The sequence below is a fragment of the Hakea prostrata genome, chromosome 10 (assembly GCF_041222555.1).
Source record: "Hakea prostrata isolate BN-2017 chromosome 10, UWA_Hpros_2, whole genome shotgun sequence".
Taxonomy (NCBI): Eukaryota; Viridiplantae; Streptophyta; class Magnoliopsida; order Proteales; family Proteaceae; genus Hakea; species Hakea prostrata.
In genome coordinates this window covers 27,383,725-27,409,974 of record NC_142609.1, presented here as the reverse complement: position 1 = coordinate 27,409,974, position 26,250 = coordinate 27,383,725, and the positions used below count along the sequence as shown (strand labels likewise).

At 38.5% G+C, this 26,250-nt stretch overlaps 1 protein-coding gene across 3 annotated transcripts in view; it reads left to right on the top strand.

The window, feature by feature from the left end:
• The first annotated feature begins 9,258 nt into the window (after positions 1-9,258).
• LOC149002395 (uncharacterized) overlaps positions 9,259-26,250 on the top strand; it is a 33,898-nt gene continuing 16,906 nt past the window's right edge. Inside the window, exons 1-4 of one of the 3 annotated variants that reach the window (XM_089136617.1) lie at positions 9,264-13,040; positions 23,922-24,017; positions 24,548-24,601; positions 24,686-24,751. In XM_089136617.1, the coding sequence (XP_088992743.1) occupies positions 12,952-13,040; positions 23,922-24,017; positions 24,548-24,601; positions 24,686-24,751 (305 nt within the window). In that variant the 5' untranslated portion in view covers positions 9,264-12,951. Of the gene's footprint in view, positions 13,041-23,921; positions 24,018-24,547; positions 24,602-24,685; positions 24,752-26,250 lie in introns of all 3 variants that reach the window. The other 2 variants (XM_089136618.1, XM_089136619.1) reach the window with 2 other exon arrangements.

The window sequence follows — 26,250 nt, the reverse complement described above, 5'->3', positions numbered from 1 at the left end:
TGATGGTGTTGAATTAATTTTTCCTATTAATTATGTAATTTTTTTGTATTTAATATATATTTAAATAATTAAAAAAAATTTAAATATTAAAAAACTAATTAATTTCTATTTTAAATTTAAAAATAGGAGAGTATTAGCCGATGCATGTATGCAATTTTTGGAGCATGTTGTGGATATTTTTAAGATAGTGTGTATTTTATATAATTTTATATAATTTTATATTATATTATATATATATATATATATATATATATATATATATATATATATATATATATATATATATATATAATGTTTTAATATTTAAAAAATAGGAGGTTATTTATTAGAAGCATGTATCTCATTTTTGGAGCATATTGTGGAGCTTTTTAAGATACTTAGTGTGTATTTCTTATGTCGGGCACTCTCTTTCAAAGATACTCGGACATAGACATGGCAACACGAGAGGCCATTGACATCCGATAGAAGGAAGAGCGAGTGTAATTCTGCAAGAAACAAATAGGAGGAGGTGGGCCCACTAGGGACCGAAGGTGCATCTAGCTGGTGGAAATAGGGATGTAGTAGGTTGCCCAAAGGTGCCCGTGAGAGGTCGAAGGGTAATGGCCTCATATATTAGTGGGGGAAAGCAAAAAGGAAAGATAAGAGAACACGTAGGGAGGAGTTCGAGGATGCATGCTTAGATGACCTTCTAGTTCCCGAGGATTATGGTCCGGATGAGCCGGGAGAGTCCGAATGTAAACTTGATCTAGAGGTTGATCAAATCGGAGGGCGATGATGATGAGTAGGGAGCAATAAAGGGTTAATGACACGAGGTGGGCAACGAGAGGGGTGCAGGTTGTGGGTCCTCTAAAGAGCCGGTAGGTATGGGAGGCACATGCGGCTCGAAGTCCCTATGAGGAGGACTCGAGAGTGTGAGGCAAGAGGTTCCTATCCCACAGGCCCCTGCAAGGGGTTGAGCTTTGTCGGCACATCTTACGCGATCCGGATCTTGAGATTCTTTGCAATGATCCGGCCCCTATTGCGAGGCCCGAGCATAAACGAGAGAAAGTTGAAGCACTTAGGAGTGTGAAGGAAAAAGTAGGGATGGCTTTCTCCAAATGGGCTTATTACCATAGTATTCCAACATATATAGCCCAGGGGCCCTACTATAGAGATATGACTGAGGAGATAAGCAAGGCTAGGAGTGGTGTACAGGGCCCCACTCCATATGAGATATATAATGTCTATTTTCCCAAGCATAAAGAGGACTTAAATGAGTATATTAAGGAATTAAAGCCCATGTGGGCTCATTATGGAGTGATAGTGATGGCTGATGGTTGGACTGGTCCCACTAGACAGTCCATCATCAATTTCATGTTGAATTGTGATGGGAGGACAATGTTCCTCAAGTCAGTAGATGCATCCGGTGATAAGAAGGATGCAAAATATATTCATAAATTATTAAAGCAAGTGGTGAAGGAGGTTGAGTGGAAAATGTGGTCCAAATTGTGATTAATAATGGCTCAAACTACAAGAACGCTAGGTTGAAGATGCAGGAGAACTCGAGGTATCTAAACATATAGTATTAATTTTCATTTTTGAATACATATATTTACATTACATGTACACTTTCTAACTTTGTATTGAACTATTGATGCTTTGATGGATGGACAGATATAAGCTCTTTTGGACTCCATGTGTTGCTCACTGCATTGACTTAATGTTGAAGGACATCGGAAAAGTCAAGCTTGTGAAGAAGACCGTGGAGCAAGCCCGACAAGTTAGCACCTTCATCACCACACATATGCATTAAGGATGATGAGGGACAAGTGTTAGGGTGAGTTAGTGTGGCCAGGCATAACCAGATTTGCTACTAATTGGATAGCACTGCAAAGCTTTGAGAGTAGGAAGACTGGCCTTAGGAGCATGTTTGCATAAGAGGAGTGGTTTAGCTGGGAGGGTTCTTCATCCGTGGGAGGAAGGAGAGCACAGTTGACCATAATTGATGAGATTTTCTGGCATAATGTGAGGATAGTGGTGAAGATGCTTGAGCCTGTGGTGCATGTGTTGAGGATAGTAGATCAGCAGAGAAAACCTACTCTTACCACATATATTTGCTACAGTAGAGAGGATGAAGCAGGAAGTTGCTCAGGTCCACCCACACGACCACAAGAGAGTCCTCGAAATCATCGAACTTAGATGGCAGTCTATGTTGCAACATCCACTGCATAAGGCTGGTGAGTTGTTAAGTCTAGTATTCAATTTAATTTTCTTTTGTTATTACCCTATTAAGCATTAACTATTCCCTTTTATGACATATTTTTTCTTACACAACATACTATTTAAATCCCAAGCACCATTACAAGGACAATCTTGGGATGAGGCAAGATTTGAAGGATGCCGTCCAAACTATAGTGGAGAAGTTGGAACTAGATCCATCTAAACAAATAATCATCCTTATGGAGGTGAGATAGTGATTTGAATCATTTAATATTTACAATTCATAGTTTTATACTAAGTCATTAACCTAGTAACTAGTTATTGTTTTTTTCTCTTTATATATTAGATAAAGGCATTTAGGGATGCCACTGGGAGCTTCGGTCGTTCCATGGCCGTATTGGGACGAGAATCTGCCCCTGGGGGTAAGTTTATTCATTTATTTCATTATATATTTAAATATTATATTCTATCTTTAATTTAATTATTTAAATATTAAAATGACTTGGAGTCTATGTTTGTTGTAGTTAAGTGGTGGTTGCAATTTGAACGTGACTCACCTCACTTTAGTGTGATTGCAAGCAAAGTGCTCTCCTAGACATGTTTTGCCACTGGTTATGAGCGAAACTGGAGCACCTTCAGCCTCATTCACTCGAAAAGGCGCAACCGATTGGGTGTGAAGTGTTTAGTGGACCTTGTCTACATACACTATAATATGAGACTGAGAGAGGATCATATTAGACAGGGGATGGACAGAGAGAGTAATAATATCAAGTTGGCCGACATATTTGAGATGGATGATGATGATAACCCGATGAGTTGATTGGATTAGGGACAAGTGGAGAGCCATTCTTGGATGAGGAGGGAGGTTGTCCCAATAGACAGATAGCAGAGGAGATGGGGGCTGATGTGGAGGACTTCATGGTCCAGGAGGGGAGTGCACATGCAGTGCCCGCCCGTCCCTTTGTGCCACACCCTAGTGCATCCACCCAGAGTGAGGATTTGATTGTCTGGTCCGACACTGAGGATGAGGTGACTCAGGCCTTCAGTGATGATGACAATGGTGGTGATGATGACAATGGAGGTGATGATGGAGGGGATGAGGAGGGTGTTGGACCTCGTGATCATGATTCAGCTGATCCTAAGGACAGACCACCACCACCACCACAACCACCAGCAGTACGTGAGTCAAGGGTGGGGAGGACGACCACCAAGATTCATATGAGAGAGTAAGTTCATCCACGCGACACAGGATTCAGACCATACTGGAACTGCATCTTGAGGCCAAAATATTTCCTCTACATATTTGAGGAAGGGGAAGGGGAGACAACATGGCTATAGCATAAAGGACACACCATCATATGGGTCCTACTATCCAGCTGATGCCGATAGTTTGGTGGGATCTATGAGATTGATGAGCATTGATGATTCTAGAGACTCCTCCACCTCCAGAGTATTCGGATGGCATAGGCTTGCGGAGTCCTCATATGATACTGCTATGGAGAGTATTGGTTCTACTGGGTCGACTTATGGTTATGGACCATATGGTGTCCCTCATGGCTATCAGATTCAAGGTTAGGCCAGTCAGCCACTAGTGGAGCCTTATGGTTATGTAGCAGCTTATGAAGCTTATGGTGTCCCTCCCACTGCCACCTATCGGAGTCAGCCACTGGGACCTTATTGTCAGTATGGATCTGATCCTTCTACTGACAGCTAGGGTGCTCCTTCATTTGTTGAGCAAATCTTCCACTCTATTCCGCAGCTAGTTCCTTATTTGGAGATTCATAACTTCCCATCGCCAGGAAATCTTATACATGTGGATGGGGCCATGTCCGGAGCTGTAGTTGCTAACTACGTCGAATATGGGGTGAACATCATGGGACTTGTATTGTCATTTGTATGGGGTGCAGACAGAAGATGGTGACATTGAATAGAATAGACTTGTAATTAGTAACATACTAAGTTACTAACATTCTCGCTTCTTCTCATATGTAGTGTATACTTGGATGTTACATTTTCAATGTTTTTTTTAGTAAACTAGTAGTTCTATAGTGTTTATTTTGCTTGAAATAGGTAGCATGCAAGAACCCAAATCAATTTGAGCCCATATGAGTCCCGAAATTGAGGTTACAAGTGTGCAGAAAAAAGTGTCCAGTTTTGGTCGAAATTTCGACCGAAACATGTGAAGATCAGCCTTTTGCATGGTCGAAATTCCCATTCTGACCGAAATTTGTTCCTTGCTCCCTCTGTAATCACTTCTCCGTCCTCTTTTTGAAAAGCTTTCCACCCCTAAAGTTTGTGCCATTGCCTGCTTAATCTCTACTGGCACCTTGGGGCATTTTGTGACATCCTTATCTTCCCTAGCTAGATGAATCTTTAATCTAGTGGCCCCACCTCCTCTGATCTGTTTCTTGCAATAATTACACTCACACTTCGTCTTATCAGTTGTTAGTGGCCTCCTATGTTGCCAAGCAATGTTTGATGTCTTTTAAAAAATATGCGTGATACAAGAAATAAACACTAAATATTTTAAAAAGCATTGCAAAAACTCCAAAAGCTGCATACATGCTTCTACTAATATTTTAAATATAAAATAGAAAATAATTAGTATTTTGTTGAATTTTTAAATAATTTTAGAAAATATTAATAATTTTCAAATAATTAAAATAAACAATTAATAATAGTAAATTTGATTGAACACCATCATAGCGTAGATCAGGTGATGAGACGCATATATTAAGTTCAAGCCTATATATCATGTATACATCATGGAAGAAAATTCAGCCGAAATTGTCGAAATGTCTTTGAAATCACAAATCGAAACGAAATACAGTAGTAGGAACACAGAGTGTGTTATATTGTGTTGTATCAACCTGAAACAACACATATGCAATTATAAAAATCACCATTTTTGGTCGATATTTCGACCTATCATCATTTCGACCCAAATCGAGCGCTATCGCCTCTTACATTTCGACCTATTTTGAACCTTTTTTTAATTTTTTATTTTTTATAATTTCTTTTGCTTTCATCCCTTTTTTCACCTAATTTCTACAACTCCATTTCATTCAAACGCTAGATTTGCTCCTTTATTTGTATTTTCTCAAATCTTGTAAGGTAAGTAACCAACTTCCTTATTTTTTTAATTTTTGTTTTGTTTGTACCTTAAATCTTCTTGGATTGCTTCCTAATTTAAGTATGTTTACTTTAGAGTGTTGATCTATGAATTTGTAGTGTCAAAATTAACTTTTTATTCTTCCTACTATTTTTTTATTTTTTTGTTATAAAATTATTTTGTAAATTATGTATTTTGCTAAAAGTGTATGTGTATAGTAGATGTATGAGCTTCAAATTAATGTATGTGAGAGTTGAGACATCATATTGCTATGATGGTGTTGAATCATTTTTTTTTGTTAATTATCTATTTTTATTGTATTTAATATACATTTAAATAATTAAAAAATATTTAAATATTAAAAAAAAAAAAACTAAATAAGGGTCAGCCACTAGTGGAGCCTTATGGTTATGGAGCTTATAGAGCTTATGGTGTCCCTCCCATTGTCATCTATTGAAGTCAACCACTAGAACCTTATTGTCAGTATGGACCTTGTATTGACAACCAGGGTGCTCATTCATTTGTTGAGCATATCTTCCACTCTATACCATAGCCACCACCAGCCTTTCCATATATAGTTGAGTCAGTTCCTTATCTGGAGATCCAGAACTTCCCACTATCAGGAAATCTTAGGCATGTGGATAAGGCCATGTACAGCGTTGCAGTTGCCGACGTAGTCGGCAACTATATGGGGCAAACATCATGGGACTTGTATTGTCATTTGTATGAGGGGTGCAGACGGAAGAGGGAGACATGGAATAGAGTAGACTTGTAATTGGTAACATTCTCGCTTCTTCTCATATGTAGTATACTCTTGGATGTTACATTTTTAATGGTTTTTTTGGCAAACTAGTAGTTCTATAATGTTTATTATGCTTGAAATAGGTAGTATGCAAGAATCCAAATCATTTTGAGTCCATATGAGGCCTGAAATTGAAGTTCCAATTTCTAGAAAAAAGTGTCCAGTTTCAACTGAAACATTGAAATTTCGGCCTTTTGCAAGGTCGAAATTTCTGTTTCGGTCAAATTTTCTTCCTCGGTATACATATGTATTTTGAAAAAAATACTTAATTTAGAAAAATAATTTTTAAAATCAGAAAATAAAAAATAGTAGCAATGGTAAAAAATAAGTTAACAACACAAAATCATAGATTATAGTCCTAGACTAAACACATTAATTTTAAAGGAATATAAGATTATTTATGGCATGAACCAAAAAAAGGGGGAAGTTTTGGAACAAACCATGTAAGATTCTTTCAAATCAAAAAATGAAGAGCAAAAGCTCTGTTTGAACCAAGAGGAGTTGCTGAAAGAGGGTGAGGATAGGGTGGAATCATCACTTACTAGAGAAATTAACAAAGAAAGGTCAAAAGCTAAGCTGTGAAACAAAGGCGGAAAGGACCTGCGTGAAGTAGTGACCTTTATGAAAGGATTGCACTGAAACTGGTTGAACCATGGTTTCGACCAGTTATGTTCGAAATTCGACCTATATCAGTCGAAACTAGGAACTTTTTCAAAATCTTAAGGATTTCGTCTCAGTTTCCGAAAATTTGAAATTTCTGTCGTTTCGGCCAAAGTTAGTACCATGGAGCCAGGTTAAGGCATGATGAATATCGCATAGAGTAGGAGCCAGATCAAGTAACTCTAGCGTCACCTCTAAATTTTGGGGCAGCAACTCTTTGGACTCATGGTACTGGTTCAAGGCTTCATCTTCATCAACATGGGCAGCTTCTAGAGGTGGGCAAAGGACTTCTTCAAGAACTTGTTGGTGGGTTTTGAAGACTATATCTCCCCTTCTTTGTGGCACTCCTTGACAAAGTGACCCTTCTCATAGAAGTCAGGGGTGCTTTGTTGGTGTAGCCTATTCTCTTGCAATTTGTCCTAGGAGGCTGTGAAAACTGTGAGGGAGGGTTGGTGGATGGTGGATCCCTCCTATGGACAGTACTCTGGTGGTATGTAAGTCTTGGTCATGGCCATTAAGGTAATAAGACACAATGATCTCTTCTAGGGTGGGTGGGGAGTAACAATGGACCTTTCATTATGTTCAAACAAAGGGTTCTCATACCAGAATTTGATGTGGTTACCCTGTTTTTTTCTCCTCTGTACCAGTCCTTTTGTTGTTGGTTTCATCCAGCTGGATGTTCTTGTGGAAAAAATAGATGGCTCAAAGCTTTTTGACGTCCCTTCCAACTTGTTGGGTTCAGTACCGTCATACCTCAGTCGTCTCCTTTTGTGGTCCCACTGTTCATGGGCATGTCCCATCAACCGAGCACATGCTACCTTCGTCTTACCAAACTTTGATAAATAGTGCCGACTACTGATCAAAATTCTTGTCTAGATCATACCACCACTCATAAAAAATCTGAAGATCATGGACACCATCATGGGTTCCAACTCATACATCTTTGGAAGTCTTTGTGGTTGCCATACCCCTTTGTAGATATGGTGATGAGACTGGAAGTAGTCTCTAGCTAGTTTCTTCATGGCTTTTGCTATTACTGGTTCATCTATGATGGTATTGGGGTTTGGATCAGCCTGATTGGGCTGAAACTTGGAGGGAAGATTACTAGGGTTAGGGGAGGGATGATCCTAAGTTTGGGATAGATCTAACGGTTAGATTACGTCATTACGATAGATTTGACCTTGAAATTTAGGTATAGGGAAAAGTCCAAAAATTGCCCCCCCAAAAAAAAAAAATCCAGAAAAATAGAAAAAGGTGGTGATAACGGTATTAGGGTGTGATGGAATTGCAGCTCTGGTACCAATTGATGTGAACCCAATTCTAGGGTTTAGGTTTCTAAGAGAATCACCCCAGAATTTAGGATTTCGCCCTGAATCTTCTAGCAAATAAGCCAACAATTTTTGGGGAACCTATGAGTAGAAAGCAGTTGGTAGTTAAAATAAGGAAACACAATTGGAATCCTAAGGGTTGTTAAGGGTTGAGCAAAAACTTCTATGGGATGATTTTGAGATGTCCAAAAATTACCCTAAGGTTGGAAAGAAGAATGAGATAATTTGGATGATTAGGTAAGATCTGGGGTAAATTGAGTGGACGATTCCAAATATGGGAAATTTGGGAATGGATCTTAGGCAATTTTTTTTTGGATCTTTCCTTTTCCTCCCCCACTCCCCTCCCACTCCCCTCTCTTTTCTGCTTCTTTTTTCTCAGATCTGCTACAGGTCAGAGAGGGAGGGGAGAGGGAGTCCAAGACAGAGGGGAGGGGGTGGGAATTGCCACAAGGCTTGGGGAAGGTGGGGGGAAGGGCTGGGGAGGGTTGCATGGAGTAGGGGGATGGAACAGGGATGCTGTAGGTGCTGTGGAGATTGCTGCTGGGGTGCGGCAGCAAGGAGGAGGGTCTGCTATGGGTGCACAGAACAGGGGAGATGCAGGGGACAGCTTGCGGGGGTCTGGGGGAGGTAGGGGAGGGGTAAGACACTGCTGTAACTACAGAGGGATGTGAGGGAGAGGACTGTGATTGGGGGGGGGGTTCTAGGGGCTGCCCAAGAGAGGAAAGGGGAGGGGAAGGGTGTGATGGTCTATGGTTGGAGGGGGAAGGGGGCTGGGGTGTAAACTTACTTGGTGAGGCTGCTGGATGTGAAGATGGCTGCTGTTGAAAATGAATGGTTGCTGGAACTTGAAGAAATGATGCTGTTGTTGAATCTAAAGAGCTGAAAATCTGCTGTGGCCAGTCAACTGCTCCTTAGGACAGTCAACTGCTAACTACTATCTCAACCACTAACTCAAGTTAAGAATTATTAACCAAATTGGACTCTAGAATTAAATCTGGAATTAAATTCCAGCAACAATATAGGGCTGAAAATGCCCAAAATACCCCTCCTAGAGGATTCGGTGAGCCTAGGTAGGCTTCTTAGGGGTATTTTGTGGGCCTTACTAAGGGTTTAGGGGTAAAATTGTGTTCATATCACATTTGGGGTGTGCAGATCAGGGACTTTAGGGATGCCTCTGGGAGTTTTGGAAAGCCTTCTGCGATTGCAACTAGGGAAAAAAATGATCCTGGTAAATAGTCCATTACTATAAGTCTATAACTCTATAAGTGATAACTGATAAGTTATATAAGTATTAAGATTTACTTGCCTAATGCATTCGTATGTTTGGTTATACAGCTGACTGTTGGTTGTTATATCGAACTAGTTCACCAAATCTCAGGGACATAGCAATTAAAGTAATCTCGTAGACTTGCTCATCCTTTGGTTGTGAGAGGAACTGGAGCACCTTCTCGCTCATTCATAGTAAGGTACGAAATAGATTGAGGAGTAAGAGACTCGAGGACTTAGTGTATGTGCATTACAACATGAGATTGAGAGTAGGGCACATACAAGATGATATGGATGACGAAAATCGGGAACCAATTGAGTTGACTTATATATTCCACGAGCCCCTCGCAGAGGATGAGGAAGATGATGCTATATATCAGTGGGTTAGGGATCGAGGTGGCATGGTGCTGGATGGGCCAGGAGGGCACCCGGATCCTACCATTGCTACTGCCACGAGCCCAGATGCTGTGGCTGACCACATGTCTTCTGATGAGGGTCAGGCTGCTATAGCAACATCAACATGACCAAGTGTACCATTTGCGGAGCCACCTGGTTGACCTGAAACACTGCGGTGATGTCTAGTAGTGGGAGTTCAGATGATGCTGATGATACCATCCTTGCAACTCAGCCATCGAGTCATGGAAGCAGTTAGGCTGGTGGTGTTGCTGGTGGAAGTCAGGGTTAACAAAAGGGAGTCACCTCCACTAGGTTCGAGTCATCCGACACATGCGAGCCACAGTCCCCTATCTCTTGGACTTATACTAGGAGTAGGAAGAGTATATCAAACCAGAGGCAAACAAATGATGATGCGAGCATGTAGGATCTTGAATTGAACATGGGAAGCATGAGCCTAGATCATGGTCACAGTGGTTCACAACAACAAAGTTTGTCCAGTTGGCAGCCATCGGAGTATCTATATGGGGATCACAGCATCGGGTCAGATTACACTGGGTATTCTTCTTATGGAGATCATACTATTCCTCAAGACCCAACACCTGGAGAGTACACATATGGGAGTGAAGGTGGGCTATTGACTGACTGGTTTAGAAACCCCTACCCATATATTCAACAACACCACGAACAACAAGAGCAGCAATGGCTCTTTCACCCACCCACGATTGTCGGTTACCCCAGAGTGCTATTCCTCCAGTATTCTGACATGGAGACATATCGGTCCCACATAAACCGATATGTGACATACTACAGTAATGAGTTGACTTGGGAGTCATATGTGACCACCGTTCAGAATCAATTGATGCAGAATGCTAAGTGATACTCTTGCTGTCTTGTAATCTTGTTACTTATTGTAATCTTGTGAACTTATGGATTATGATTTATGACTTACTAAAGTCTAAAACTTCTTATGGTTGTAAAATTTTGAAGACATTTAAGTTCTTTGATTGTTTGATGTGTAATGTAATACTTGATATTTGTAACTTGAATTACTTGATATCTTTACATTACATGTTGTCTAACCTTGCATTTCACAACATTTCAGTTTTACACATATGGTCGACTTAGAAGACATACTTAGGGTTATTTTCTCACAATCCAAGGCCACCAGTGTGTTCAAAATGCCTTAAATAGGCTAAATACCAAGTTTCAGCCCAACTGGGGCCCTAAAACCCACTGAGATGGGCCACAGAGTTTACGCTAGAAAATTTGTGTGTCTCAACCGAGATCTCGGTTTTTTAAGTGGTGAGATCTCGCTCGATAGCGAGATTTCCCATAATGGAGTACATAAGCGTGATGTCTTGTCAAAGGATTGAATACCACGACCTCCAGAAGATCTACTAATTCTTCCATGACCACGTCCCCTTTTGCGAAAGGTAAAGGCTGAATTTTCTCCCTTAGAACTTTTTTCTGAAGAACTTGCTTACAGTTTGATGTCAGTAATTTGAACATTGACATGACCTCCTTGAGGTCCTTTAGATTCAGTCGCACTCATGGTTGAGTCACTTGTAATTGAAGACACAAACTGAAGTAGATATCACTCGAATCAGCCTTCCAAAACTTGAAGTAGAATGTTAAAAAACAACTCTGCAAACCTTAGGTCTGAATACAGGAAAGAGGATTTCAGGATGCAGAAAAAAGGTAATGCAGGTAGGAAGCAAATCTGAGTTTAATCCAAGTTCTGGAATGTGTAAAGGTAAGGTAATAAGTAGGAAGATCAGTTCATATGAAAAACCTGATCTAACTGTACATTAGATACAGCATTAGGTGGCTGCACACCAAGGAAAACTGGAAAAAAAAAGAACTTCAGAAGAGAACACTGAGTGTAACACTGTTTTGATTCAAAAAAGCTCTGATGCCATGTTAGAAATCAAGCTTTGAAGTTTAAACAACCAAAACAGTGTTTGAACTTGAGAAAAGAAAAGAGAGCAGAAGGAAGAAAATAGAGAAGAGAGAACCACAAAAGAAGCCTGCGATTCTAGCTAAAGTAAAACTAGAATTGCAAGCTTCCTTTATTTATAGAATTCAAGTGCTTAGCATACAACTTGAGAGACAAGAAACTTGTCCTCTAAAAAAGAAATAAATAGTACAACTCATGGACAAAATTTTCTAGTATTTTAACTCCTAAAATCTGTCCAAAATATAAAGTACAGAAAAAAGAAAGTTTTAAAAATTATAAGTAACAGAAAATAGAAACTATGCTTTCTATAAACTCCCAAAAACTTGTGTAGCAAGATTCCTACATTAGAAATAGAAAGTAGAGTAACATATCTAAAAAAGGAAGGAAGCATCAAGGCTTAATACTGTTCACGTTACTGTTCATGTCAACACTAAAACAACCCATTACTTAAACACATCCATAAGAAATCCGTCTCATAGTCTATACGTCTCATTGGGTCACGTTCAACGGAAGCCTTTAAATGCCCGTATACGGAGAAGTGATTTAATCTAGATCAAAGGAATTAGAAGAACTAGAGGCAGACCTAAGATAAACTTAGTAGAAGTGGGTGAGAAATGATATGCATGGCTTAGGCCTTGTATCTAGTGTGGCCTCTAATAGAGTTGAATGGAACTTGGAAGGCAATGATCCATGTAGCAGATTGCATTTACTTGGGGCAAGGCTTATTGTTGTTGTTGCAGTCTATAGCTATCATCCCCTTCTTTCTGAAGAGTATGCATAATCATAGCGAAGAACCTTAGCTGTAACACCAAACTGGGTACATATTTCAGCAACAAGTCCAGAAATACCAAATAGCTCAGAACGGCGTTTCATTAAATAAATACAAGTAACACTTGAATAACATCTACAAAGGTAACGGAATGTCAAACACCTAGAGTGGAAAAACCTGACATGGTCCCTAGAGTTAGAGTGAACTATGAAGTAGGGCTGGTGATACCTATTATTAAGATGGGGAGGATAGTTCACACAGTGGAGCTTCCCGAAATGACAGGACTCACATAATAAATTTGAAAGTAAATGAAAACAAGGATATAACAATTTTAAATAATCTAATGACTAATTGGTGTGGATTGGAGATGCCAGAACAAACCACAATATGGTTTGCATAAGCTCTCCATTATTTTTATTACTGGTTTGCATAAGCTATTGAATTGTTCTTTTTCTTAGTTGTATGTCTAGAACTTACTTGTATATATTTCGTTCTTTAGATTCAAGGAGAAATGACAGAAGTCAGCATTCAAGATCTCTTACATCCAAAGAGTAATTACTATACTTTACAGTTTCATTGATCAAAAGACTCAACATTAAAGGCTGCTGTATTTTTTTGGTTACATGATGTGGTGGGTCCTACAGTTTTTCCTGTCAAATGGATTTGAACTCTTTTTTTTCTTTTACTGCCCAAAGTATTTGTTCTATTTGAAGCTGAAATATACAAGTAGTGGCAATGTCAAAAAAACAGTTGCAGATGTATCACCATTTTCAATTGTTTTACAAGTCCCCCATGATAGCGGATAGATGCCACTGAGGAATTATGATAATTGTTGACTAGGCATCTTAGTTGGCCTAGATCTCCAGGAAATCTCAGTCAACTAAGTTATGGGAGTTGACTAGTATAATATATGTTTACTTTCTATTTTTTTCATGTTGCTTGGTTGACAAGTAACCTCTCTCAGATAATTTTCTCTCTGTATCTCTCTTTTTCTTTTTTAATAAAAGATTTGGGAGATTCTATGCAATATGTATGTTTCCTTTTTGCTGTGATCCAGTTTTGGAATGTTCTCCTAAACTGACATTGACTTTTAGATTATAATAAAGTAATTAAGGGGAGAGCCAGTTACAAGCGAGCTCTCTGCCTCGTTTCCCTTTTGCCTTCTCCTTTCTCCTTCTTCTCTTCTCTTTGTTCCTGTCGTTCTGAACTCCTGAGTTGCATGAACTGTTTGATGGTATCGGAGCCTTCAATCTGATCCTATCTCAGTTTCTAAAACTACAGTTTTGCGTGTTCTTTTTTCCTCCTTTCTACCCTACCCTATTATCTACTGAGTAATACCTAATCAGACCATAATGATATAAAGGGATCAACCCCTTTTTTCAGTCTGATTAGTACTTATACTACTCAATGCAAAGGCATACTACAGTCAGTTATTTCTTTTTCCTACGATTTCTGGGCATCAATTCTTTCTACTGAGGTAACCTCCTCTGTTATCTTCCTTCACTGATTGAATGCAAGTCAGGACATTCCCTCACTGCCCCATGATTTTTGTTGATCATTCTAGTATTGCCCCTGTGCGAGTGATGTGCTGCTTTTAATTTTCCCTGGCAAGCGGTACGATTGTTTTTGCCTGATTTATGAATCTATGGCTAATATCTTACCTGTTTGAAGTCCTTTGTTGGTTTTGAAGTTCTGCAATACCTTGGTATGTTTTTGCCGCTGCAACTGTCCTTCTAATGTTGGTACTGTTCTACAATTGACATGTTCTGCTGATTATGGTCTTTTAGTCCCTCAATTGTCTTTTTTTTTTTTGAAATACTTTGTTAGATCAGCCTGAGTTGTTAAATCCTGCTGGTTCTATAGTGCATAGTGTTGCAGTGTTGCTGCTGATCTTTACTGCTTTAACAGCCCTTGTTTTATTATTGCTGAACCTAAACCTGCTGATACTCTACAAGTACATATCACCACAGTTAAGTTAAGTGGTGTCTCTAACTATTTGTTATAGGCTCAGGCTGTTGAGGCCTATATACATGCCAAGGGAAATCTTAAATATATCAAGGAAGCCCCACCTACCTGACCTTAAGAATCCTAAATCTGTGGCTGTTCATGTTGAATGGACGAGAGAAAGTTCTGTTGTTAAATTTTGGTTGTGGAATAATGTTGAGCCCTCCATTGTTGCTATGTAGTGTTTCATAGTTTAGCTAAGGGGTGCGGGAAGACCTCTATAAAAGCTACTCCTAAGTTAGAACATTTCTTGTACTATGAATTTTATGCGAAGTCCTAATTGCAATCGAAACCACTGAAATTTTGATCAGAATCTTGGTTTTTTGGCTAGTCAAGATGAAACCAGGGGGTGAAAATCTTTTCCCTACTTTCAACTGAGATGGGTTGAAACTTGGGTTTTGATTGAGTTTTGCGAAACCTTGTTTAAATATACCAAATCTCGGCCGGTCGAAATTTTTTCGATTTCCCTTTGCCATTTTTGCCTCTTTCAACCGCTTTTTCACTAAAAAATCATCACTCCTTTGTCTTCTTTCACCTTGTTTGTTGTTTGCTCCATGCATGGTGGGAGATCTCACAAGATCTTGGCAAGATCTCGCGAGATATCTCGCTTTTTCAGAGAAGCGAGATGAGATGGAGATCGAGAGCAGAGAGTTGGGATATCTCGCTAGAACTCTTAATTTTCTCCCCTTTTTTGTGGATTTTGACTGGATTTTCACTTGCAATTATTCTTAGCACATCTACAACATCGAAGGAAGATCAATCATTCTTTGCTTGTCTTATGAACTTATGATTTAATGACTTATATAGAACTTCTAATGGTTGTATAATTTTATTATCCTATTCTTGAAAATTTGAGATTGTGATACTTATATAGATGGAATTTTGATAACATTTAGGTTATTTGATGCATTTGATACACTTGCTTTTCATTTATATCATACTTAGGGTTGTTTATGACAAATCCAAAGCCACCAATGTGTTTAAAAGGCCTTAAATAAGCTAAATACGAAGTTTCAACCCAATTTGGACCCGAAAACCCACCGAGATTGACCACTAAGTTGACGTAAAAAAATTGTATATCTTGACCGAGATCTCGCCGAATGGTTGAGATCTCTGTTTTTCAAGGTGGCGAGATCTTGCTTGAGAGCGAGATCTTCTACCATGGCTCCATGGTTATAGTCCTTATGGTGGAGTTGCTGGATATGGGGGGTCATCTGTTGACGCTAGTAGTATGTCTGCATGTGGGTATGGGCATGGATCGATAATTTGTGGACTCTATCTTTGGATATCCATCATACCCACCTGGGCCAGTTCAGCCATCATCCTTTTACCATTCCCTAATGATACATTCCCTATTTTGTGATATCTAGCTATGGTGACGATGACACCTATGGATTCACAATATTGGACTACATGAATAAATATTCTTAGAGCATGACATGGGAGTCTTTTGACCAGTAGTTAGAGCAGTGGATCAAATCTCACCAATACTATGCATCTTGTGGATCCACCGAGGAACTCAACTTGGAATTGAGTGAAGATGTCAGCAAAGTTTGTTTTTGGTTATTTACTTTGTGGATATTGTATTTGTATGAAACGTTAGAGTACTTATTATATATATAATTTGTTCACATGTCTTTGTATTCATCGGAACCTCTCATGTAACTACAACTTGAATGATAACTCTTCATTGGGTTTTTTTAGCAAGATACTTGTGCCTTTGTGTTGCTTATTCTTTAAATAGGTTGTATGCAAAAATCCAGATAAAGAAAACCATAAAAGCAAGGCCAAAAACATCCATCGAGTTGTCCTGGGAAAATTCCCAGGTTTCAACTAAGATGGTCGAAATTTTGACCTCATTTTGGTCTCGAGGATGGTTGAAACTAGCCTGGGAATCAAGATTTGGATCTTGATTGTATGAAAGGTTTTTCAGTTTTCTCAAGGAACAAATCTCTCAATGATTATTTTAGCACTTCTAAAATCTATCTTGAGGAACTACAAGTTTACCAGCTCATCTCCAATGATCTTGAAAAATTAAGGACTAGTAGATTGAGATAGGCCACCGAGTTTACACTAGAAAAATGTTATATCTTGACCAAGATCTCGCAATCTTGGTCGAGATCTCGGTATTTTGAGGTGGCAAGATCTTGCTCGAGAGTGAGATCTCCCACCAATACATTTGACCTTCCTGAATTTGCCTCATGATGAATCCTAAGAAGATCACTTTTGGCATCATGGAAGTGCACTGCTTGAGGTTCAGGAAGAGTTTCTCTGTTCTCAAAATATTTTTGCAAATGCTTCGGATGCTCCTCTGTGTTCTTGCTGTACACCAAAATATCATCAGAGTATTGGTCAGACAAAAGGGAACAACCAGAAATTTCCCAAAAGTGCACTGCTTGAGGTTCAGGAAGAGTTTCTCTGTGTTCTTGCTGTACAACCAGAAATTTCCCAATATAAGGTTTGATTACCTGTGTCATAACTCTCATGAAGATACTAGGTGCATTGGTCAGACAAAAGGGATGACCTTCCATTCGAACAAGTCTCCCCTGATTTTGAATGCTGTCTTCCACTCATCCCCTAGTCTGATTCTGATTTGGTGGTACCAACTTTGAGATCATGTTTGGAGAAGATTGAGGATCCGGTAAGCATGTCCAGCATATCATTAAGTCTTGGTATAGGGAATCTGTACTTCACTGTGATCTTGTTGATGTCTTTACTATCTACAAGCATCCTTCAAGGTCCATCTTCTTGGGAGTTAACAAGGATGGTACAGCACATGGGCTAAGATTTTCAGTCACAAATTCCTTCTTCAATAGATCCTTTACCTATCTGTGTAATTCTTCATGCTCTGAGGACTCAACCGGCATGCAAGTAAGTTAGTGGTGCTCCTGGTACAAGGTCAATTGCATGCTAGATATCTCTCATGGGGGCAGCCTATCGACTAGATCTGTTAATACTACGTCTGAATGTTTCTGTAGAAGCTCTTTGATGGGTGGAGAGTGTTGGGATGTCTTCCCTGCTCTGGTGAACCAGGATGAGATTACTCTCTTTGCTATATCCCTCAAACTCCTTGGGTGGAACAACCAAGATTTGCTGTATGGGTACCTGCTGGTTTGTTCTCTGGTCTGTTTCCTTCAGATTTCTCTTGGTAGATTCAGAGGGAAGGGTTCAATGTTTTGACCTTTATGTAGGAACTTACAATTGTTTTCCCTCCTTATGACAGATACAGCATTGTCGTACAATCAAGGTCTCCCTAGGATAATCTCAGATAACCTCATGGATATTACATCATGCCAAACTTCCTCAGAATAAGCATGGAGATTAACAGAAACCAAACATTTCTGGGACACTTCCAGTCTATCACTATTGAGTAGTGACAATATACAGGGTTGGGGGTGCCTCTCAACTGTCAACCCAGTCCTTTTAACAAAACCCTTCAGACACCACATTGACATTACTCCCACCATCAACTATAACTATATCTTGAATTATTACCTGATTTGAGTCTGTTATAGAATATACAGCTTCTCCTCCAATCTTCTTCCTCTGTTTCAGCCACCAAGATCTTTGCCATCACGTTCATGGAAAATGTAGGAACAAAATTTCCCTCTTCTTCTAAGGTTTCAAACTCCTTTTTGCAGTTGTCTGGACTTCTTTCTGTGGTGTTGGTGATTGTTGGTTGACCTTGCTCTGATACCAATTCATGTTCAGGGTCTAGGCCAGTCTGCAAGATCCTCTCAAATAGAACTAGTAATCAAATAACTAATCCTTGGGAAACTTGGTTTGAATATTGTAACTCACAGTAGTAGTTTGAGGATAGTATGGGGTGGGTTTGGGAAAAATTAATGATGCCAGGATGGTTTAGGGCCTGTTTGGTTACATGAGTCTGAAGATTTCAAATATCTAGAGATTTCAAATCTATTGATTTCAAATTTAAGGAGTTATAATTTATAAAATTAGATGTTTGGTTGTGGAATGAAATCTGTGGATTCATCCTAAAAAACTATTTGATCGACGTGATTTTTGTGAATGTGCAAATGTATAGCTTTTTTGAAATCTCTGGATTTCACCCCTTACCCATAAATCTACAGATTCACGTTTTTAGGGCCTGTTTGGTTACATGAGTCTAGAGATTTCAAAAATCTAGAGATTTCAAATCTATGGAGTCATAAATCTTAAAATTAACTGTTTGGTTAACTTGAATCTGTGGAATGAAATCTGTGAATTCATCCTGAAAAACTGTTTGGTTACCTTAATCTGTGGAATGAAATCTGTGGATTCATCTCGAAAAACTGTTTGGTTATCCTAAATCTTTAATTGAAATTTGTAGATTCATTCTAAAAAACTGTTTAGTTATCTGAATCCATATATTCCAAAACATTGACTATAAAAATTGATTTTTTTTCTTATCCTAAAAAATTTCTTTTAATTTCTTTTTTGATCATCATCAATTTGTTGGGTGCCTATTGTTATTGTTATGTTTCTTTTTAGGACCATGCCAGTGTGAATTTCCTCAGTAATGTGATTCTCAGAAGTCAGATGAGTGAGATTTTGTGGAATTAGTTCTCATCAAGCCACAAATATATGTTGGACTGAACTCCGTAGATGATGACCCTTCAACTTGACATCCTTGTCACCTGTCTGTTTCATCACGGAACATGTTTCCCGTAGCTCGTCAATAATCCGGCATGGATCGATCAATAGATGGTAAGAAATGGGACAAGTGAAGGATTATTGAAGTTCTTGCTGGAGAAAATGAGGAAACTTCTTTGCATGATGTTGTTGCTTCAAAACATGTGCCTACACCTCCTAGTGTCAAAACTCAATTTTTTGGTATGAAATGGGTACTTCTATTCATACTACTCTGGTGGAAAGTGAGGCGATAGATTCAATCTATAACTCAAGGTAGAATTCAATATTTTTTTGGATTGGAAAACAAAACTTACGCCAGGAACTTCTTGCTAAATTTTGTTGGCCTTCTTCTGGTATTGGAGCAGATCCATAAAACTTGCTTCCTTAGGCTTTAGGGCAAAAAAGTTTTCACTGAATCCCTCATTGCAATTGCAAGCCATGGAGAGAGAGAGAGAGAGAGAGAGAGAGAGAGAGAGAGAGAGAGAGAGAGAGAGAAAATAAGGCAGAGAAGAGATTGGTTCAGGCTTCAAAGTCTGAAACTCTACACACCCTAGGAAGCAAAATGTATTGTACCTACAAAGCAAAATGTATTGTACCCATATGACTTAACAAACTATGAGCATATCCATAAATAGATCTACAAAGCAAAATGGGGGTGAATATAACAAATTCTGGTTAAGTCCAAGAACGTCAGCCCCTTCCCATTTCTAACGAAATTACTGTCAAGAAGTTGATATATAATATTACCTACCTTGAATCAAGAGACGTCAAAACAAAAATATAAACATCAAAAGTAAACTTGTCAAGTAGAAAATAACAAAAGATAGAACTGTGTTGTTCAACTAAACAGATTTCGAGGTAAACTAGATCCACTGCCACCAAGAACACGGTCTTCAAGCATTATGAGCTTCTCTTCATCGTTGTAATCCAAAAACTCCTGTGCATCGGTCTTGTTGTTCAGTAAATACCTTTTTGCAGCCATTCTCTGACGAACATCAAGGCCAAGGAGTGCCTCAAGTGCTAGTGTGAGCCTTTTCGAGATGTCTGGGAGATATTCTATGTCAACAAACTTGTCAAATGCATTAGCAAGCTGCTTCAAAGGACTTGCTACCCTGTCAGCCGGAGTCTTGTCCTTCTTCTTCTTCTTCTTGCTTGAAGACTCTAAGAGAGCATCTGATGCTGCCCTAGTACGACTTGTGACCTTTGATCAGAAGGGGTTGGTTGAGAAGTTAAATCATCATCAGCCCCTAATGTCATATCCACCAAGTTTATATCCTCCATGTGTGCATCAGCTGGGTGTGCTGCATCATGACCAGTGGCAATTTCATTGCCAAACCATGCCAACACATCTCTATGGATTTGAAGGACTGGTTGGTCCTTCCAATACTACTCTTCGGGCTTCTGCACAAATGTAATATTGACATGTCAGTTGCTTAAAATGAGTTTTCAAAACCATTTGAATGCAAATGATGAAAAATTTATTGATTAAAAAGTAAAATGTTCATACCTGAAATCCAGCCCATAGATTCTAGTTAGGGGTAATGCTGTTGGCCTTGCATGAGTCTCCCAAGGCATACACTCAAGCACCGAGATGCTGGAATGCAGCCATGTTTTTTTTGTAGCACCTCCATCAGGTCTCTTATAGTTGGTCTGCCATCGCTAACTGTATTAAAGATCAGTCCACAACATGCACAACCATGTATCTTTTATGGCTAACTGTATTAAAGATCAATCCACAACATGCACAACCATGTATCTAGGTGCAATATATTTATACCCTCAACAGCTAACAAAATATCTATGAGAGATTTTAGGAGAAAATCGATGTACCCACTTTATGCTTTGTTAGTATCTATGTAAAAATAATTACATGTTCATCTATGATCAGTATTACATTACACTTCGATAATTCAATCAACTACAGTGGTAAAACAGAGTACATTAAAATACCAAAAGCTTTGATCCTATTTAAACAACTACTTTGAGAAAACATTCCCATCATAACTCCAATGTTCAGGTCTCCCTATAATCATCTCAGCATGGGTTATACAAACAGCAACTCCATAGAAAGGGCCAATCGTGACATGAAAGCACTTATATCATTAGTCCCACTTTGAAAGCCACAGATTGAGTCCTTTCTAAACCTACCCTAGAAGATTTTAATTCTAAATTGTAATTAAAAAAGAATTAACTACACATACAATCCTTTGATAACTGTTTGTAGTCATTAAATTAAGACTGCATCTTAGCAAAACAAGAAGGTTCAACTAAGGTTTATGACTTCTAAGTATGGAAGTACAAAGGCTCCACTGAAGGTTGTTCCAATGGATACACTGGTTTGAATCTGCTTTTGAAGAGAGATCAATCAGAAAAAGAAAAAAGAAAAAACAATAATAATAAACCAAAGGAAACCTCAGTTGCACCAGTCATCAATTTCCTCTGCTGCCTTTTCCTTCCTCCTAGAAGCTCAACCTCAACATGTTTTCAACCTTAAATTGGATTGGATAAAAGGTAATAGGATTCCTTGTAATTCGACTCTTAAGATAAATGAAAAAATGCTTCAAGTTTTTGCATTTAAACATCAATAGAAATCAGTTCTTGTGTAACTCCAACATGGCTATGAACTTACATGCCAGAACAGAAAATTAATTGACTTCTTAATCAAAAGCAGCAAAAGAGGGTTGAAGACACATTAATTTGAGAAGGGCATCGCAACACAAATTCTATCTTCTTGTAAACATAAGCAGTAAAAGTAGCAGTCAGTTCCGGAGCTCCAGAGACCATCGCAAGTTCAAAAGAGGAGATCATGAGTCTGTCACATCCAACGTTCATCAGTCTCATCTTTTAGTAACGTGTCTAGGTTTAATTAAATCATTGATCGTTTGAACTTGAGTACAATGAGTTAGATCAGGCTGGTGAATACTATTTCACAGCTAATTCAAAAAATCACCAGAAGAAGATGCAAGCAATGACCTACAATTTTTTGCTGCTATTTTCGTTCAAAAAACCCTAGTATTCCTCAATCAAAACCAAATCTCCCATAGAAGAAGATGAAGAAGAATGAACTGACAGAAGAAGATGAAGAAGAACGAAGAAGTAGAAGAACCTTTTTCACTGTAGATGGGAACCGAATCAGAACTGCAGAAAGTGAAAACCTTTGGGATTCCTGAGTCGAAACGAAGCTCCCAGTCTCTTTCCGTCGAAGTCGTAGATTTCCGTCAAGTAAATTTGGTGAATGTGCAAATTCCTGTTTCTTTTATAGTCACTGTGAAAAATGGTGAAATCTACATATTTCATCCCACACCCAAAAATCTACAAACTCACGATTATAGGCTAAAAACGTGAATCTCAAGATTTCGTGAATCTGCTAATTTATAGTAACCAAACAGCTATAAATCTTCCATTTATGAGTCTAGAGATTTGAAATTTGTAGATTCAAGTAACCAAACAGGCCCTTAGTGTAAAAAGGTGAATCTCTAGATTTCATGAATCTAGAGATTTTTACAACCAAACGGGTATAATTCTCAGATTCATGAATCCAGAGATTTCAAATCTCTAGATTCATGTAACCAAACAGGCCCTTAGAGTTTTGGGAAATTTTTATGGTTTTGGCTATCCAACAACACCCTAGGTAGGATAGGATGGAAAATGACGGGTTTTTTGTATGGTAGCTAGAAGATGGAATGGAGGGAATGGAGGGGTAGGGTCTTTGCGGCAAAGGAGAAAAGGCATGGGGACTTGCAGTTGGGATTGGGTAGCTAAGGGATGGTTCTTGAATCTTTCTTCTATCTTCCTTGACTTTCTTGAACTCTCTCTCCTTTTCTTTTCTCTTATTTTCTTCTTTCTTTTCTTTTCTTTTCTTTGCTTTCTTTCTTGAAATTCTTGCTCTTTCAAGGAAGAATTTGAATTCCAGAAATTCAGCAATCACTAATAAGGGGCTGCGATGGGAATTCTTTGGTTTCTAGGCTGTCATGAGGCTTGGGGAAGAAGTCGAGGGCTAGGAGAGGGGAATTGATTGGGAAGGGGTTGGGGATTAGACTCACTTGAGGGCGATGGCTGCAGATCATCTTGTAGAAGAGGACACCTTCACTAAGTGTCGCTGAGTTTCAAAGCCCTGAAGTACTCATACACACTTCCTGGCTGCAACTCTCATAATTTTATTCATCAAAACTGAATTGAATTACAAGCATGGATCTGTATTTTAAATCTAATATTGGGAATCCTACTTGGATTCTTAAAGAAAACACAACTGACTTCTAAATAGGACTCCTTTTAACAAGTTAGGAGTCATCAATGAATTAATTAAAGGACTTCTACATAAACTGGGACTGTTGGATAACTTTAATATTAGGGCTCCAAATAACAAAACAAAGTAGTTAAAGACTCCAAAATTAGCTGGAATTATCCCAACTTAATAGGGCTCGAACTAGGGATGGATAATGATCAAAACACCCCTACAAGGGTTCAGCCCCTCTGGCAGCGCCTCAAGCTGCTAGAGGGCTTGGGCCTTCTTTGGGCTCTTCTGGGTCGTCTCTAGCTGGTTACATCAACCCCCCCCCTCTCTTTCTCTCATTACTTTTTCCCTTCAACTTTGGGTTATTGTTATTGATTTTTTATTCACCCAAATTGAAGCTCGAAGTAACTATTGTGAGTTGCTCCCCTGGCCCTCGCAAGTGTGCAGCCAATTTATTTATTTGTTCGTCTATTTTCTGGGTGTTTTTTGCATGCCACTGACAGTTAGTTCCTCTTGTTTACTGATGAATATATGTTGGTTTATTTTTTGAGAGGTATATCAGTTTGATGCAGAGACTGAAGAGATATGGGATTTCTGGAATCTTATCTTATGGGTTACTGAATACCATTTATTATCTTACCACATTTCTGTTGTTCTGGTGAGTAGAAATTTGATACTATGATTTGAATAAAGTTAATATCTTGTTACATTTTCAATGCAAAATTGGATTTGAGTTATCAAATGCGGTGGTTTTATCCTGCTTTGTCAATGCACTACATCTGTTGAATACACTTGAGAATCAGGGTATCGCTGAAATGTCAAAGATCTGCATCTGGATTGCCCTGTTCCTGAATAAGTCAAATGGTAGAGGATAGTTTCTAGACCAGGTAATATGGTAAATGACTAGAGAAACTAGAAGAAAACAATAAATTAAGTAGTAAAATTATTGGTTGTATCATTATCAAAATTTTAAATAAATTCATTGAACCTAATTAAGGCCTGCGCTGGCTTTATCCTTTTTGTACACATACTAGATCATGCATGGAATGTTTTCGATCCCAAGAAGTAGTCAAATAGTACATTTCGTGGATGTTGATTTGGTTACTAAATGAAGTTGTGTGTTTTGTTTTTTGTGATGAGAATATTTTGAGCAAATATATTAACAATCATCCTCTCCCCACTCTCTAGGTTTTATGTTACTCCGGCTCCTGGAAGAATGGGTTATGCAGCAGCTGTTAAGAGGTGACAAATTTTTTTTCTCACATTTTTTGGGAAAAGTTACAAACAATTTGGACCTGTTACCTTTTAAGTGTACTTAACTTGCAGATTTATAAAAGTAATGGTGATGGTTTGGACTGGAAGTCAAGTAACCAAGCTTTTCAGAGCTGGAGGGTGAGCTTTGTTGGAAGTATAATTAAGTTTTCCTAATTTGAGTAGACTCCTCTCTTAGTTATATCTTTTGTTTTCTTATATTCTTTATATTGGTTTCATATTTTGTGTTAGACTATGTTTTCTAATATCTAGGATTGGATTTTCTATTCTATTTGCTTTGTATTTCCTTATCCTACTCAGAGTAGGATTTACTCAGATTGTAACCATAAATACCCCATTGGGGCCTATGAATGAAGATAACCTTCTGATCAATAATTTCTTCAAATTCCAACAAGCTCCTTGTGCTTAGTGTGGTAATTTGCATGAAGGGTCAATTTTTAGTTGTCCCCACCAGTAAATGTTTAATCATTTGTCTGGAGTCTGGAGAACAGTAAAAGTTGAGGAGAATAAAACTAATTAATTAACCTATTTTCTGCTTGACCTTGACACAAAATTTTCTGCTTAAAGAATAGGCTGACAACATAGACCTTTGGAACAATAGTCCAACATTCATATCTATCAGCCTTTGAATGAGTCCAATTCGGTGCTGGATCTGCATCTAGAGGTTCCATCTTCTCTGGCACACAGCATGACTTTCCCAACTTCTCTCCCATTTTCTTGTTTGTCTTCTTCTTCCTGTTTTGCTTCTTTATCTATTTTGCCGCTTGTCACGATAATGGTTTTTTGCATGGATAGACAAAACTTCCCTGACACAAAATCCTTTATAACCTCAATCCTCAATTTAAGTTTACATTTAATGAAGATTATTGATTGAGATTTTTTAACTTCAAAGCTAAAACAAACCAGAATCTCTACTGGCGTGTAGCCAAAGGCCAGAAACTGAATGAAAAGAAGCTGAAGAAGAAGAAGAAGAGAAGAAAAGAGAAGACGCAAGGGGGTAGAGACTACAATAGTTTTGAGTCTCTACCCCTAGAGCTTTATTTATAGATTCAGATTACAGCCCTAGTCACTTACTAATTGTGAGTACATTCCAAAAATAAAAAACTGATTCTCTTACATTCTAGAGACAGTTCTCAAAAAGGAAAGAAAATATAAACTAAAGCTATTAGGAAATTAGTAACTTTCTAATTCTGTAAAGCACCCAATACTTTCCAAATCTGTAACTACTTTTGCTCCAAGACAAGACTTTCTAGTTTCGAGACAGCTTGGACTCCAAGAAGCCACGACTTGCTCTTTAAGTATCAATTAGGCTGTTGCAACACCCCCCTCAAGCTAGAGAGTATTGATCACTGTTAGAAAACAAGCTTTAAACAATCAAAATAGCAGTTGAACTTGAACAGAGAAAAGAGAGAAGAAGAAGAAGAGAAGAGAGATGAAGAACCAGTAGAAAAGACCTGTGATTCTTAGCTAAAAAGTCTAGAATCACAGAGCACTTTTATTTATAGCTTCTAATGAATCTAATACAACTTGAGAGACAAGTAATTGTCCTCTAGAAGAAGGAAACAAAATATTACAGCTTTAGTAACTTCCTGACTCCTAAAATAGAAAGTTCTGAAAAT